The 15,054-nt window shown below is 37.5% G+C and overlaps 1 protein-coding gene across 2 annotated transcripts in view; it reads left to right on the forward strand.

Moving 5' to 3' along the window:
• SLC12A1 (solute carrier family 12 member 1) overlaps positions 1 to 15,054 on the forward strand; it is a 43,911-nt gene that overhangs the window by 3,165 nt on the left and 25,692 nt on the right. The window contains exons 2-9 of one of the 2 annotated variants that reach the window (XM_062501780.1): positions 1,693 to 1,827; positions 2,026 to 2,101; positions 6,617 to 6,712; positions 8,032 to 8,171; positions 8,634 to 8,744; positions 9,706 to 9,817; positions 10,302 to 10,429; positions 13,143 to 13,227. In XM_062501780.1, coding sequence (XP_062357764.1) covers positions 1,693 to 1,827; positions 2,026 to 2,101; positions 6,617 to 6,712; positions 8,032 to 8,171; positions 8,634 to 8,744; positions 9,706 to 9,817; positions 10,302 to 10,429; positions 13,143 to 13,227 — 883 coding nt within the window. Of the gene's footprint in view, positions 1 to 1,692; positions 1,828 to 2,025; positions 2,102 to 6,616; positions 6,713 to 7,338; positions 7,435 to 8,031; positions 8,172 to 8,633; positions 8,745 to 9,705; positions 9,818 to 10,301; positions 10,430 to 13,142; positions 13,228 to 15,054 lie in introns of both variants that reach the window. The other variant, XM_062501781.1, reaches the window with a different exon arrangement.

The raw sequence follows: 15,054 nt of genomic DNA on the forward strand, positions 1-15,054 counted from the left end.
TTAAAATGCATTTATGGAAGGTTTAAGGCCCTAATTTATGATAATGGCACAGAGAGCACAAATTAATTCAAAGTACAGAGGAAACAACTTACTTCAAGTACAAAGACCAAACCCTTTTAATTTCTTTGTCTTTGAAATTCTAACCACTGCAGCAAAACCCATCATATTATTCTGCTGATCTTCCTTCACTGACTTAAATCACTTACTGTATTTTGAGCAAACACAGACATTATTATTTCAGAATAATGGTCAAGAATTGTCAAAATTATCTAAGTATCTCAAAGGAGCTCAAAGTCACAGGCTTTCAACAGACCTTGTATTCCCACTTTTCTTTGGGCCAACAGGGCAATAGGCACCAAGTTTAGTCCATGTCAAAGCATATTATGCAGTCACTTATTTTTCATTTGTGAGCACAGTCTGGGATTTATTGTGTCAAAGGCATTCTAAAACCTGACATCATTTTGGCTAGAACCCTCATCCTTGAGGGGCAAGTTCAAACATTAGTATAAGAGGTATATACAGTTGGTCTGTATGTCTGTTTTGGGTTTGTGTGTTGGCTCGTTTTGAATTTATGGACAAAATATAGAAACAACCTTAAAGCTAACCAAGATTTAAAACCTCATGTTTCACAGAATCACAGATGTCTTTCCTCCTTGACCTGCTTAGTTAAACTGGAAATATCTTCATCACCCTCCAAAGCCTAAAAGCATCCTGATTCCTCTCCAGGAGTGGCACCCACTCCTGACTCTCTGTCAGACTACGCAACATGCAGGATCCTTCCTGAAGGCCTCTGAGGAGGATCCAGAAAAATCAGGCAATTGCTAACCTAATGCCACAGAAACAGTGAGAGCTCTGAATAACAACAACAAAAAAAAATTAAAAAAGAATAAAAATTAAAAGACAATTACAATGAGTATAAATCCCAGCATCATGACTAATTCCTATTCAAGCCACAAGAGTCATATCATGGGGCTAAACTGCCTCAAAAATTCTGGGGCAAGAGAACTGAAGAGATAAAATACACATTTATGTCTGTAACTGAAGTGAACAATCAAAAATCCTGGGCTACTTACTCTGGTTACCCCATAAATATGGCAATTCCTAATCCTATCTACTATGGTAACACCAGTGGTGGCTAGGCCACAGAAAGGATTATTCAATTTCTACATTTCACTGGCATTTCTCTAATTGTTTTCAGAAATATGTTACCCATCTGCTGCTGCAGTTATGTTTGTACTTTATTCAATAGGAAACACTAGATTTCATCACAGAACTTAGCCATGCAGCACTCAGTTAGGTCTCTTTTTCACTGTTTGCAATTATTCCTGTTTCCACACTTACCATTATTCATAAACTGTTGCAAGAGCATGCAGAGGCCAACCGCAAGACCCTCATTATGTTAGATGCTCTACTAACATGTCAACACAACATATATGTGGAATAGCTTACAATAAAAACAGGTTAGTGTTGGATCAGGTAATAATGTATTTACTCTGCTTAAGTGTTTCTTTCATCTCCTCCCCTTGTTAGCAAGCCCACCAGCTGAGGCCTGGTGGGAGCAGGATATTGCTCTCTACTCCAGTGACTGTAAAACCTGATCTTTGTAATTCTTTCCTATTATGTCTCCCTTATGCAGCCAGGTGTCCTTTGCCTGGCCCAAAAAATGTATTTGTTTTCTGTGTGATCCTCCAGAACATTGCTGTGAGCACCGGCTCAGTCGAGAGAGTGGCAAATGGAGAAAGCACTGCTGGAGATGAGACAACAGCCAGCAAGGAAGAAGAAAACAAAACAGGATTTGTCAAGTTTGGATGGGTGAAGGGTGTACTGGTGAGAAACCTACCTGCATTTCTAAGAAAATAATTAAAAGAAAATAAAATCAGTTCTGTTACACTTAAGTGTTTGAAGAATTAAGAGAAGGAAGTAGACTTCAGGGATATTTGGGGTGAAATGCATTTTATCACCCTTCTGGTTTTAAATGTTACTTTCAACATTGAACTAATAAAGTAATTTTTCTTTAAAACCTAGGTAAGATGCATGCTTAATATTTGGGGCGTGATGCTCTTTATTCGACTTTCCTGGATTGTAGGTCAAGCAGGAATAGGTATGTATCTTATTTAATATCATTTTCAACAGTGAAAGGGATAAAGAGGATAAACTATACATGACCATGATTAATATATAATCTGAGATGTGCATTTGCATGTTGAACTAAAAAATGTTTTCAAATGCTTGCCAGGGTAAAAGACATTAATCCTCCAAATGATTGGAATTTTCCAGACTCACAGCCAAATTACTGCTTAGAGGCATAGATCTGTTAACTATGCATATGATCATCACATTTGAATATTTCTGAGCTTTAGTGAAATTTGTATTTAGATCCTGTAACAGATGTAAACTTTATGACTCGGGCCAATTTCTAATATGTGCATACAGAGTTAACCTTTAAGAGTTCACACCTTGCTTATCTGTGAAACCCAAACCTTGTCATCTACATATTATAAACAACACTTCTTCACCCTTCTGTGCCAAGATGAAAACAGAGCTGGAAGGAGGTCTCATCAGGTTTTTGTTATTTTTAACTACAGAACAGCACTTGATACTAGTGTACTATGAAAGACTAAGTTTTAAAAACTCTGCTACAGCTTTCATAAAAATGAAATAAGTACATTTCATTGTGAGCTGTATCTTTGCTTCTTTATTGTGCAATTTAATTAATCCAAATTTCAGATCCCAGATCCTTGGGAGACTGGGCCCTGAGGCCTCCATCCAGTATATTGCAATGTTCAGTGAAACCAGTGAGAGAGGGAAGTGCTCCCAACACTGCAAGTCTCCAGCACTGCAAGAGCCACTCAGCAAGGTGCAGTGTCCCACAGCTGGGTGCTACAACTCTCTTTTTAGAGCTACTGCTCTGGGGAAGCACAGAAACCTGAGCTGCCATGGCACTGTCCCCTCTGTGATCCATGATCATACAATTAGAGCAATGGGACCTTGATCTTTGACTGGTACCCAGATGCTATAAAAAATAGCAGGCAGGATGGCAGGTAGTCCAGTTTGGATGATCACAGAATGGAAATATTCAGTTATATTAAGGGGTGTCAGCTCTGCTGAGCTTGGGTAAAAGTCAGTGCTCAAAATCAGACTGAATACAACAATCATTCACATCCTTGTCAATGGAAGTGAAACGAAAGATCTCTAAAATTTTGCATGGTTGAAGTCTCATTTCTAATAAAAAGCAGTAACTTCATAAAAGTTTCACTTGAGCAAGACTGAGCTTTTAATAAAAGAATAACAAGTGAAATGCTAATTAAGAAAAAAATCACAAACTTGGAGAGACACAAATAGGAAAAGAAAAACCAGCCCAACAATAAGAGATCCAGAACGAAGCGGAAGAACTTTACTACTTCTGCAGTGCTCCATGCATGGCTCCAGCACTGTGCCTGACAAAAAGGTGCTTTCTGATTTTATGATGCATACCAAATGAGCACATACAGCCCAGGGCACTCATAACTATATGCCTTGCCATGAAAATTCTGCATCTTAATATTGCCAAGACTTTGCTTTGGGGCTTCATGCAAAATTAGTTTTTAAGGGCAGTTTAGTAACTTATTGAGATCATCAAGAAGTATTACTTTGTTTTGAGGTGTGAGAATAGCCATAGGCAAAAGTAATTCATTATGAACAACTTACTTAGGATCCATATGCCTGGTTTTCAATCTAAACTTTAATCACATTTTAACATTAATTTTCACCAACATCAGTTACAACCTTTCTGCTTTCATTTTTATTTTACCATTTTAACTCATAGATAAGCAGGCTCTTCTTTCTTATGGTTTATTGCTCTGCTGTTGCTTTTTTAAATTGCATGTGTTATGCAAGGGGGTTACTTTTACTTTTGAAAATGAGATGTCAAATTCCATTTGAATAATTTCTCAGTGCATTTTTGGAATGCCTTAGAAGCAATAAGCTTTAAGTCCCCAGCCAAGCTGCTTAAGAACAGTGATGGAAACTCATCATCACCAAGGCTCAGGGATTTCACCGGGTACAGCTACTAATATGGAAATTAAATGAGACAGTTAAACCACCATCTGGGCACCATTTACTTCCCCATCATTAGAGGGCCAAAGAGATACAACCCAATTATTTCCATACCCTGATAGGCTGTCTTGGGCAAAAGTTCTTACAGGGGGGAAAAATAAGGTTCCACAAGGTTCCCTGGCTATCGTCAGCTAGGGAAAAAAGGGACAGCATGGTTCTGACAAGATTCCAGGTCCAAAGCTAGTCTGCTATTTCCACCTAATATCTGGGGATTCTCTGAAATGTGTATTTGTGCCTGTACATGGAATGGTTAGACAAAGGCAGGGAAAAACACCAAGTTTATGCTACCTGCAAATCTGGCCCCAAATACTAAAATTATGTTACATTACCTTATATTACAATGATGTTTTGGTCAAGTCACTTCATTTTATGCACTTTTCTTCTTAAATGCTAAAATATCTTTTAAAACTTATCATTAAAGCCTTCCCATGAAGGTGTTACTGTCTGATTAGCAAAATATCTGACCCTATATATTATATACATGTTAACAATATGAATTGTGAAATGCAATAGAACATCCTTAGAATACACATACACTTAGCATATAATTTTAAAACTGCTTAGAGAATTATGTGTCTAACTTACTCAATTAAAGAGTTAACAGTTGTTAAAGTCATATCTAGCCACTTCTTAGACACAATATTTGCATGGTTGAACAATATCCTTCTATGTAATGGTAGCTGACCAAAAGGAATGACCATCTGGGTTTTTTTATACAGACCTCCACATAAAACACGTGCATGACTAGTTATAGTAAGAGCTCAGAAATCAGTAAGATAAACATGGTTTATTGGATGCTCAAATCACTTTAAATATACTACACTATACTATATATAATTTATGGCTCACATATTACATTGTTCTGTCTTAAAGGATTGTGATAACATAGCTATAATTTAAGCAGCAAAGAAAATTAATTCAGAGACTGGATGTCTGTAACCATCCAGTATGAACTGAACTGAGCAATCTGATCTGTTAGTCAGATGGTAGAAATACAGCAGATAAATTGATAAGTTTGTAGTACTTCTAGCTCAATGTCAACTGTAGGAACTAAATTTCAATTTAGATGAGCCCTGATCAATAAATATAGCTACAAGCAATGTATATTCTCCAGTTCCACACTGAATGCCTATGTACCCTATGATAACAAGACAGATATTGCATAAGCCTTAGCAAATACAGATAAAACTAAGAACTGATTCTAGGCTTGGCACCAAACTGTAATTCTTTATTTTTTCTCCTGGTTTTCTCCCTTACTTTTCATAGATAGGAATGAAGTTGAGAGAAAAACATTATATTATTTCTTCATCTGACTTGAAACAAAAAGGAGATCTGGAACTACAGAGCCAAGCTCCTCTAGGTAGTGCCAGAAATGTAACAGCAGTTACATGCTGTTCAGGCTACAACTGAACCTTGGGAGGTGCAGTTCGTACACCAACAGAAGCTCCTTTATTGGGCAGGTAGTCTGGCCCTAGAACATGTAATCCAAAGAGGCTGTGGGATCTTTATCCACTCAGGTTTTTCAAGAGCCAGCTAGCCAAAGTCATCCCTGATTTAATCATGTGTTGGAGGTAGTTCTGCTATGACTGGGAGGTTGAGCTACAGACCTTCAGACATCACTTCAAACCAATGCCTCTATGATTCTAAATCATACAAGGCACATCCTGCTAATATAGTTTCTAGTAGTTTCACAAAGTTAACAGAAACCCAGTCAACATAGTCAAAGACTAGAAACATTCTCAGATTTCAGTTTTACACTGAAACCAAATTACCTATAACTAATCAGCTATCACTGATATTCTGATGTTTGATAATCATTGTGGTAACAGGTAAAAAAAAAAAAAAGAAAAATATTCTAAGTTCCCCATGACTATACATTACAGGTCACCTGTTAAAGTAAATGGCATCTAAAAAGCAGTATTTCCATTTTCAAGTGTTTGTTTTGTGTTAAACTACCTTTTGCATGGAAAGAGGCAGATGAGCAGACAGTGGGAAAGCCCAGCACTTGATAGCTTAGCAAGTGAGGTTGTAGAAGGCTCCCACTCAGGTCTTGTCCCTCTGCCTGACAGACTCTTTGTCCTCATGCACTATGAATCTATACAGTCAGTCTTCCTCTGATTCAACATTTAATTAACTGATGAAAGACAACAATAGCACTGTTACAAGAGCTCTGGTTAACGTGTTTATCTCTTCATTTGAGCAGCCAGGATGTGCATTAAAGGTAGATATAAGCATCTATGTCAAGGGACACTTGTTTATTTATTTCTTCCATCCTTTGGAAATTATAAGAATCCTGGACAAGGTACTCCTGTCTGAAAGAATCACAGCTTGAAGAGTGATGGGAATAATTTACTATCCTGACACAGACTTCATGAAAATGTTCTGCGAGCTGCAAGTGGTCAACAAACCATCTTTTCGGTTTATTGCTCTGATTCTGGCCTGAAAATTCAATTTAAAGAAAGAATGATTTGTAGGAAACATGGAATATGAGTAAAATATTTTATCTTCTTATTACTGACAGGTCTTGGAGTAATCATAATTCTTCTCGCCACGATGGTAACCTCAATTACTGGGTTGTCAACTTCTGCAATAGCAACTAATGGGTTTGTCCGTGGAGGTAAAAATCTTAGGGTTACTAATGCTTTCTAGCCCCAGAAGGTATTTATGTACTTTTTTGTATGAGACAAACCAGAGGGACCATAAACCAAAGGGCACATCTAATGGAACTGGAAGGTAATGATTCTAGTAACCTCTCATCACAATTTAAGGCGTGTTTGAGCTGTCACTTCTATTAAACCATGGATTTCAGTTCAGTCTGAGAAGTACATTTCAGATGTTCCTGCCAATTGCTGAGCAAGGGATGGTTCTGGCTTTTCATGGAGCTCTTTCACCTTTCAGTCAGTCTTTCCTATTAAGAGCATTCCAGGTCGGACATTCTTCAACAAACTGAGCATCTCTTCCTGTCATTTTGAAGACTGATGCAGATCAGTGGATATCTTCAGTTCAATGATCTCTTTATAACACTTCTTACATTTCAGCCCCTCCTTGGAAGACGGGTAAATAATTTGGCTGTAAAAGTCCACATCAGGTATTTTGTGAAACAAAGTTTTGGTGCATTTCAGAACCTTTAGGTTATAACTGGTCTGGCCTAAGCCCTGGAAAATGGAAAGTTCTTACTACATCACTAAAGCAGAACAGGTACTGGAATACACTTGCATATACTTTCTTTTTCGGATCTTTCAGGTCTTGGAATCATAGTTATTGCTCTGAGTGTAGTAGTAACAACATTGACAGGTATCTCCATGTCTGCCATTTGCACTAATGGAGTAGTAAGAGGAGGTAAGTGAATATGCTCTCATGAAAAATACAAAAATCTGCAGATTTGTATTAGAAAAATTAATGGAGTTGAGATAACTGTGTTATAAGCAAAGGAATAGATATATATTTGCAGTGATTTCTTCCAGTGGATCAACAGCTAATTGAAATGTGTACAGATACAATGCAAAAAAAAAAAAAAAAACATTAAAGATTCACTGCATCACTATGATTCAGGATTTAAACAATGTACCACATAATGTGACCTTTCATGTAAACATTGGGATAGATCCATGTAAGTTAGAACATTTTTGGAAGTGAAGCTCTCTCTCTTTTGTGTTACCGTATCATGCATCATGAAAAATTGTAACAAGGTCCAGTTTTGCATGCTAATATGCACTAAGAAGATTTCTGGAATAGAAAGGCATAATGAAAAGTCTGAAGGCAGAACCAGTATAAAGCACATAGCTTTTCTGCAGCATCCCCTATTAATGTAGGGCAAACACTGATTATATTTGTGAGATTAAAAGCACAGATTTCTCCAGTAGCAGTTATGTGGGGGGAAAAAAGCAAAGGCTGAGTGTTTAGTTGTGCTGAAGTAACAATCATTTCTGTCTGCAGGTGGAGCATACTATCTTATCTCAAGAAGTCTGGGCCCAGAGTTTGGTGGATCTATAGGACTTATCTTTGCCTTTGCAAATGCAGTGGCAGTTGCCATGTATGTAGTTGGATTTGCTGAAACAGTTGTAGAACTTCTTAAGGTAAATATAGATGTTTCATGTATATGATTAAATTGGTTCAATTTTGTTTTGTGTGGCTTTTCTTTTTTTTAGAGGGGGTGGTGATGGTGGTGTTTGTTTTACATCAAGTATTGATGCATAAGTAGTGATATGTTTTAGTTAAGGCTTGAGGGCCATCTTTAGCAAAGAAGAAGCTGGTCTGTTTAAACATGCCACAGAGTGCTTCTTCATTATTTCTAACTTTTGAATACATTGCATACATTTCTTGACAAAAATCTCAAAATCAGGATAGGAACAGACATCCCTTTTGACAGCCAAATAACCCCAACTGCAAAAAGACAGCTGGAACAAGGCATACAAACACTTGGTCTCACAAATCTCTGAAACTTTGACAGCTCACTGCTTTCTATTTTACCTTGTTACTTGCTCCCACCAGCTGGGCAGAGAAAGACTGGTTCTCATCACATTTCTAACCACTTTCAGGAGAGTGATACACTGATGGTAGATGAGTCCAACGACATCAGAATCATAGGGACCATCACTGTTGTGTGTCTTCTCGGCATCTCTGTTGCTGGCATGGAATGGGAAGCAAAGGTAAACTTTTAGAAGAATATAAAAGCAAGCAGTATATTAACCTGCTGTACAGTTAGTGTCTGAGGAATGCTATTCAACAGATGGAATTTTCAAAAGCACTCTGTTTCAGTTTATGCTTAATCTTTCTAAAAGCAATAGCAGTTTAATCATTACATTCAATGTAAGTAAGTACAATTACTCTAAACTCTTCCTTGAACATACATTTAAAAGCAAAGAGGAAGCTTGGGTTTTGCAGATAACTCGGTTATATTCATTTTTACAATTCATGGCATCATGTAGAGCCTTGGCGGAGTGCCCCCTTTTGCCCGTATTTTTGATGCAGCTTGATAGAATAAACAGTAGCAAAAATAATATATGGCTTTATCACTGTAATCTCCCAAGCCCTACTCAGCAGAAGAGCTCTATTTGTTAGCCATTCCTTAATCTCTAATGATTCCTGCTATTCCTTCACCTGTAAAAAAGGTCAGAATGGAAATTGGAATGGAAATACTTTAGAGAGTGGAATACAGCTATCAAAATCAGGTCCAGAAATCAGGTTCAACAACACGCTTGTTTTGCTGTGATGGAGACTAAAACAACTTGCAAAAGAGATCAGAAAATGATTTGATATTATAACTTTTGAAGTGACAACCCTCTGCAAGTAAAAAAAAAATATATAATATAAATATAATATGTAACAATATAAAAATATCTTATACTTGATACTAATGCATTGGCTGTTCCATTTTGCCTTTTTTTGTAAGGAAGCTAACCTAAAATTAAATTATAACTATATTTCAATACCCCCTCAATAAAAAGCATCTGCTGTTGTCATTAGCTGATTCAGATATCTTAAATCCTGATATTTTCAAAAACTATAGAAATTAATATCCTGTTATAGGAACAGATAAGTTACTACATAGTCATCTCCACAGCAACAAAGTTTAAAACAACAGGAGAATCTTTTTGTTTCTATTAATAGGCTCAAGTTATTCTTCTAATTGTTCTCCTTGTTGCCATTGCAAACTTCTTTATTGGGACAGTCATTCCTACCAACACTGAAAAGAAGGCAAGAGGCTTTTTTAATTACCAAGGTAAGGAACCTTGCTATCTATCATAAAACTATGTTTGCATTCTTTTTACTTAATAGTAAGCTAAGGATTCCACTGAAAAAGGTCACAAAATCAGAATCTTCTGCCCAAGTGAGCTTGCAAATAAAGGGGAATGGATTTCATCTATAACTTTGAGTTTGTGTCTGCTGCTGCAGCTGGCAACACATTAAGATGCAGCTTGAGTCATTTATACATCAGTAGAGCACAGACAAACTTTAACACACAGCTAAGAGTTAAGTACTGCAGTGACACTTCTGTCACTTCAACATGGATCTGTAGCTCTGAGTGCAGACTAATACATCCTTCTGGGGAGCAGACTAAGGAAATCAAATTCACTTTGCTTATGATGTGAGACAGAATCAAACCCAGTTGTCCAGATGTGAAAAACTGGCTTATTCACCTTCTTCATTAAGTAACTTAGGAATCAAATCCTATTGTTATATTTCATTCTCACTTATATTTGCAGCATCGATATTTGCAGAAAACTTTGGACCAGATTTCAGAAGTGGAGAAGGATTTTTCTCGGTGTTTGCCATTTTTTTCCCAGCTGCCACTGGCATTCTTGCAGGAGCCAATATTTCAGGAGATCTGAAAGTAGGTATTTCATGAACTTCATAATACTAGCCCTAGGTTGGAAAAATAACAAGAAAACCAATCATGAATCAACACTGTATTCAGTTTTAAATCATGGCTTAATTTGGGAAGCAAACCTCTCTCTTTTAAGCACCTGTTTTATTATTTAGGAACATCAATTCACAAATTCTCTCATAATGCACTATGGGTATTTACAGAAATTACTGTAGCTAGATTTGAGTTGCTGTATAATTTTAAAAAATGTTTCAATAACCTGTAACAATATATCATTAACGGCCCATTAGCGGCACATGCTGTAAGAGAAATTGTATGTGTATCTCTTGGAGCTGGTCTTTTGTAAACATCAATCCAAGCATCATCCCAAAAAGCATGCCTGGAAAGCTCATGTTTGTACTCACAAGCAGTGGAGACCAGCTTTTTGTATTCAGGGTCATAGCAAGGGCAGAGCAAACAGAGCATTTAATGAAAGAGAGTACATCCCAATCCCCTGTCAGTATTGCTGCTCAAAGGAAAAGCTGCAACCTTGCAGCTATAACAAAAAAAAAAAAAAAAAAAAAAAAAAAAAGTCTGAAGAGAAAGGGAAAGGAGGTCCAAGGGTGCCCAGTTGTCCTGCTGTGGCCATTCTGTCAGTTCCCCATTCTCCTCTTGCAGTTTAGCAGTTAGAGGAGATAGAATTTCCAGTATCTAAACATACAGGTAAATTAGGGACAGGAATTTAGTTTTGAGTGCCCTCTAGTTTTCATGACAAAAACACTCAAAAAACAACCAAAATAAATTTTAAAAAAAGTCACCAATAAGACATGGCTCACAGCTTGATAACCCCAGCATGGCAAATGAAGTTATTTAGCCTTGTCCTATAAACCCATTGCCTTGCAGACCTTAGAGGATTCAACCAAAGGTCTGCTCTTTCTGTACTGGCACAGCAGTCACAAGTTTACCAGATCCTACCACCCCGAGAGCCAATTCTCTTTCCCTGCCTCACCCTGAGCTGTATGCCTCAGCTCCTTTGTTTTCAGAGGACTGTTTTCAGGCCAAGCACAGAGAAAATACGTGGAGACTGAGCCACTGATAGCGTCAATGAGATTCCATTTTTAATTAAAAAAACAAAACCCATTGTACTTCTGCCCAGTGAGACTGCACCAGCCTCACACAATCTCCATCCATTTATCAAACAAAAATAATTCTTTTGCCATATATGGTGCTCTGTCTGCATGGCAGACTCCCAAAGCAGCAGCACTTCTTTCATCAGCTGTTTGAAGCAATCTGAGCAGACCTAGGGAAGCAGTTCTCCCATTGGATCTCTGCAGTCGTTTCAGTCGCACAATAAGTGGACTTCTGTACCCAAGTCCTCCAGGCAGCCAATTCCCCACTGAGTATGTTTTGATGCATTAGACAAGTCTAATTAAATTAACCAGCCTCTCCAGAATCTAAAAGACAAGCTAGGGAGTGTTTAAAAAGTGTAAAATTTACCAGTAGAACTTTCTTCAGAATTTGTTGCAAACACCTCCGTGTTCCTGCAGCCAAGGCACACTCAAGTTGTGTCCTACTCCAGAGCCTACTTACAGGGACAGCTTCCTAGTGACTTCCTACTCACTTCCGTGGGGATTAGCCCCTAAAGTGCTAACAGAACAGTAAATACGGGTTTATATTTTAAAAATATAAAACATGAAAGTTGTTAAGTTCTAAGAAGCCTTAACCTTAAAATGTAATGTTACAGAGTTTAAAATAATCACAAGATTCCACAAAAACAATGACCTAAAACATGCATATCAGAACTGCATAAAGTTACCATGGTCTGAGTGCAAAGGCTCTTATGCAGCAGAAGTGACTTCACAATTATTTTCCAGCTCAATAAAACCTTACCTCATTTAAAAATTATATTAATTACTAATCCAGTTAAGCAATTCATGCATGTTTAACAATAAACTCCAAATTTGTATTTTGTTTTTTTTACCCAGCAACAAGCATAGTTATAAAAAGTCTGTGACTTAAAATGCATTCAATATATCTTTGATATAAAAATACATGCTAAACAAACTTGAGAAGAAAATTAATAAAAAAAATCTTCCTAGCATAAACAAACACACCCTGAAGTGTAAGTTTATCTAGAATTAAAAATCCCTTTAAAATATACAATGCAGATCTTTGGACTCTTACAGGTGCATTATCAAAGCTGATACTGTTGTGAGCCAGCCTCATTAAATTATCTAAATTAAGTCAATACACTGAAAGAAAGTAGCTGTTTTGAAGACCCAGCTAACAATTACTGGTTGCAAAGCACAGAATTACTGTATTCTGTACAGGGTGACTACATCTATCTTACCAATTAACCAAAAATGTCATCCACACGAGTCTGATGGTTCAGTAACTATTTACCCAACCACTATTTACATCATTAAACATTAAAATAAAGCCAAATGCAACGTAAAGAGAGTTTGTAGTTCAAGAAATGCAGACCTCAGGACCCTTTTGTTGCTATAAATGTAAGCTCTGCTCCTGCAGAATATCCTTCACTATGTGCAGGGTAGGAGTGCTGCACCACAGGAGCATGCTGTGTCTGCATGCTGGGACCAGAAATGTTGGTGCAGAGTGATAAAAATCTGCTCTCTAGGGTATCTTCATACCACAGTGTGGCAGAAGTCCAAACGTGCAAATGCAATCAGGCTGCAGCACACAAACTCACAGTGTTTCTCATGTCACTACTTTGTTTAAGGACCCACAAAGTGCCATACCCCAGGGAACAATGCTGGCCATTCTGATCACCACAATTGCTTATATTGCTGTTGCAATTTGTGCAGGTAAGTACAGAACCTCTGCTGCATGTCCTCACTTGTACAGTTAAATCTGAAAGCCTGGCATGCAAATGAATGATTCGCCTCATTGCTATTCCATGCCATGGAGTTATTATGTAGAGAGACAGCAGTTTTGATTTTACCAAATGTCAGAACAGTGGTTTAAAAAAAGCAGCAATCAGTAGAAACAAAAGTCCCTGTTTGGCAGCTGGATCTTCAGGTACCTTGTATGGTTATTTTTGCTTAAGATTCAGTGACAAAGACCACCAGCATATAGTATCCATGAGCGTAACGAAGATCAAAGGAACTTCTGATCAATCTGCTGATCTTTTGTTCCTGGTTCACATTGAAATTTTGCATGGCTTCTGCTTGTTTTCTTACTGAACACTCATGAGAATCGCAGGAACAGTGTAACACACATTTTATGCATTATATGTCAAAGAAATCAGTTGCCTGTCCCAAAGGGACTACACAACTACATGTTCTACAGTAGTGCAATGTGAGGTAACAAAATAGGCATGAATGAAACGGAGGCCTGTACTGAAGCCATGAACAGTATTGAAGGATTATGCAGTTAAATTCTCATTACAGAATAAATAATTTTCTGTTTGTATTTAATAGTATTGTAAGAAAGAGGGTTGTAAGCAACACTCTTTCTTATGAGCAAATACCTCAATACCACAAGAAAGCCCTGCAGAGAACTCCTTTTTCTGGGAGATGACTCTCAAGTCTTCTTAACATCTGGGGTTCTTGGACTTTATGCATAAGGCAAAGTACTTGGCTCAAGCCTCAGCTCAGGTCATTGCATTATCTGGATCAAATTTCCCCCTGCAATTAAAATTGAAGTAGTCATCCTTCACTTTCTTTTATAAATTCATTTTATGTTATAAAATATTGTTGTTGTTTATTTGAGAACATTGCTCTGCTCTCACAAGCAGCAGCTGTATTTCAGCCATTTCAGCTTCAGAGCTGTGCATTTTTCAATGTGATACTTCCTTTTTTTTCTTTTCCCCATGTTTGCATGTTAGTTTCCTAAATAGCCAATGGGTATTTTGGGACTCTTAATATTTTTGACAAATTTGAAGATACCATATCAACTTATATTTTGGCCACTAAAGACATTGAGATTAACACTCCATATGTTTCTTCTCACTTCTGGTGGTCTGGTGGTGTCCTGGTTTAGGGCAAATAGGGAGGAAACTTCCAAAGGGGTCTCTCTAGAAAGCAGATTTAAGTGGCCCCTCTCCCAGGAAAAGATTTCTATGGAGAAAAGTGGAAAAAACCTGTTTATTTATCAAGTAAAGTATTCACAAACATTAAAAATGAATAATATTAAACAATAAAACCTCTTGCTGTTCTGAAGAGATGGCAAATTCAGAAAGTCCATGTCGCGGGCTGTAGCTCAGCTCACTCAGTCTCCATCAGTCCCTGCTGGAAAATGCTGCATCCCAGCCCTGGTGGGTCACAGGTGTGAGCTCCAGGTGTGTTCTGGGTTTTCAGTCCAGAGTAGGGCTCAGCTGTTCCAAGAAAAAAAAAAGCCACAGTCCAGGGAACTTCTGTGCTTCAGCTAGCTGAAAAAGTACTAACTAAAAGGCTCTTGGAACTAGTATTAAGGATGTAGAACTTAATATCCAGCATAAACAGAACAGATGATTTGGGACACAAGTGTCATAAAGTCACTCTAGGACATAAACAAAAAAACAAAAAGACAACATTAATATCAATAAACACCAAAAATTATAGGTAATTTCTCCTGTTCAAAGTTTTTCCTCATCATATTGTTATTAATAGGGCTATGACAATCTGAACAGCTGAGGATCTGGGTCTCCAAAG

Source organism: Cinclus cinclus, chromosome 13 (assembly GCF_963662255.1).
Source record: "Cinclus cinclus chromosome 13, bCinCin1.1, whole genome shotgun sequence".
Lineage (NCBI taxonomy): Eukaryota > Metazoa > Chordata > Aves > Passeriformes > Cinclidae > Cinclus > Cinclus cinclus.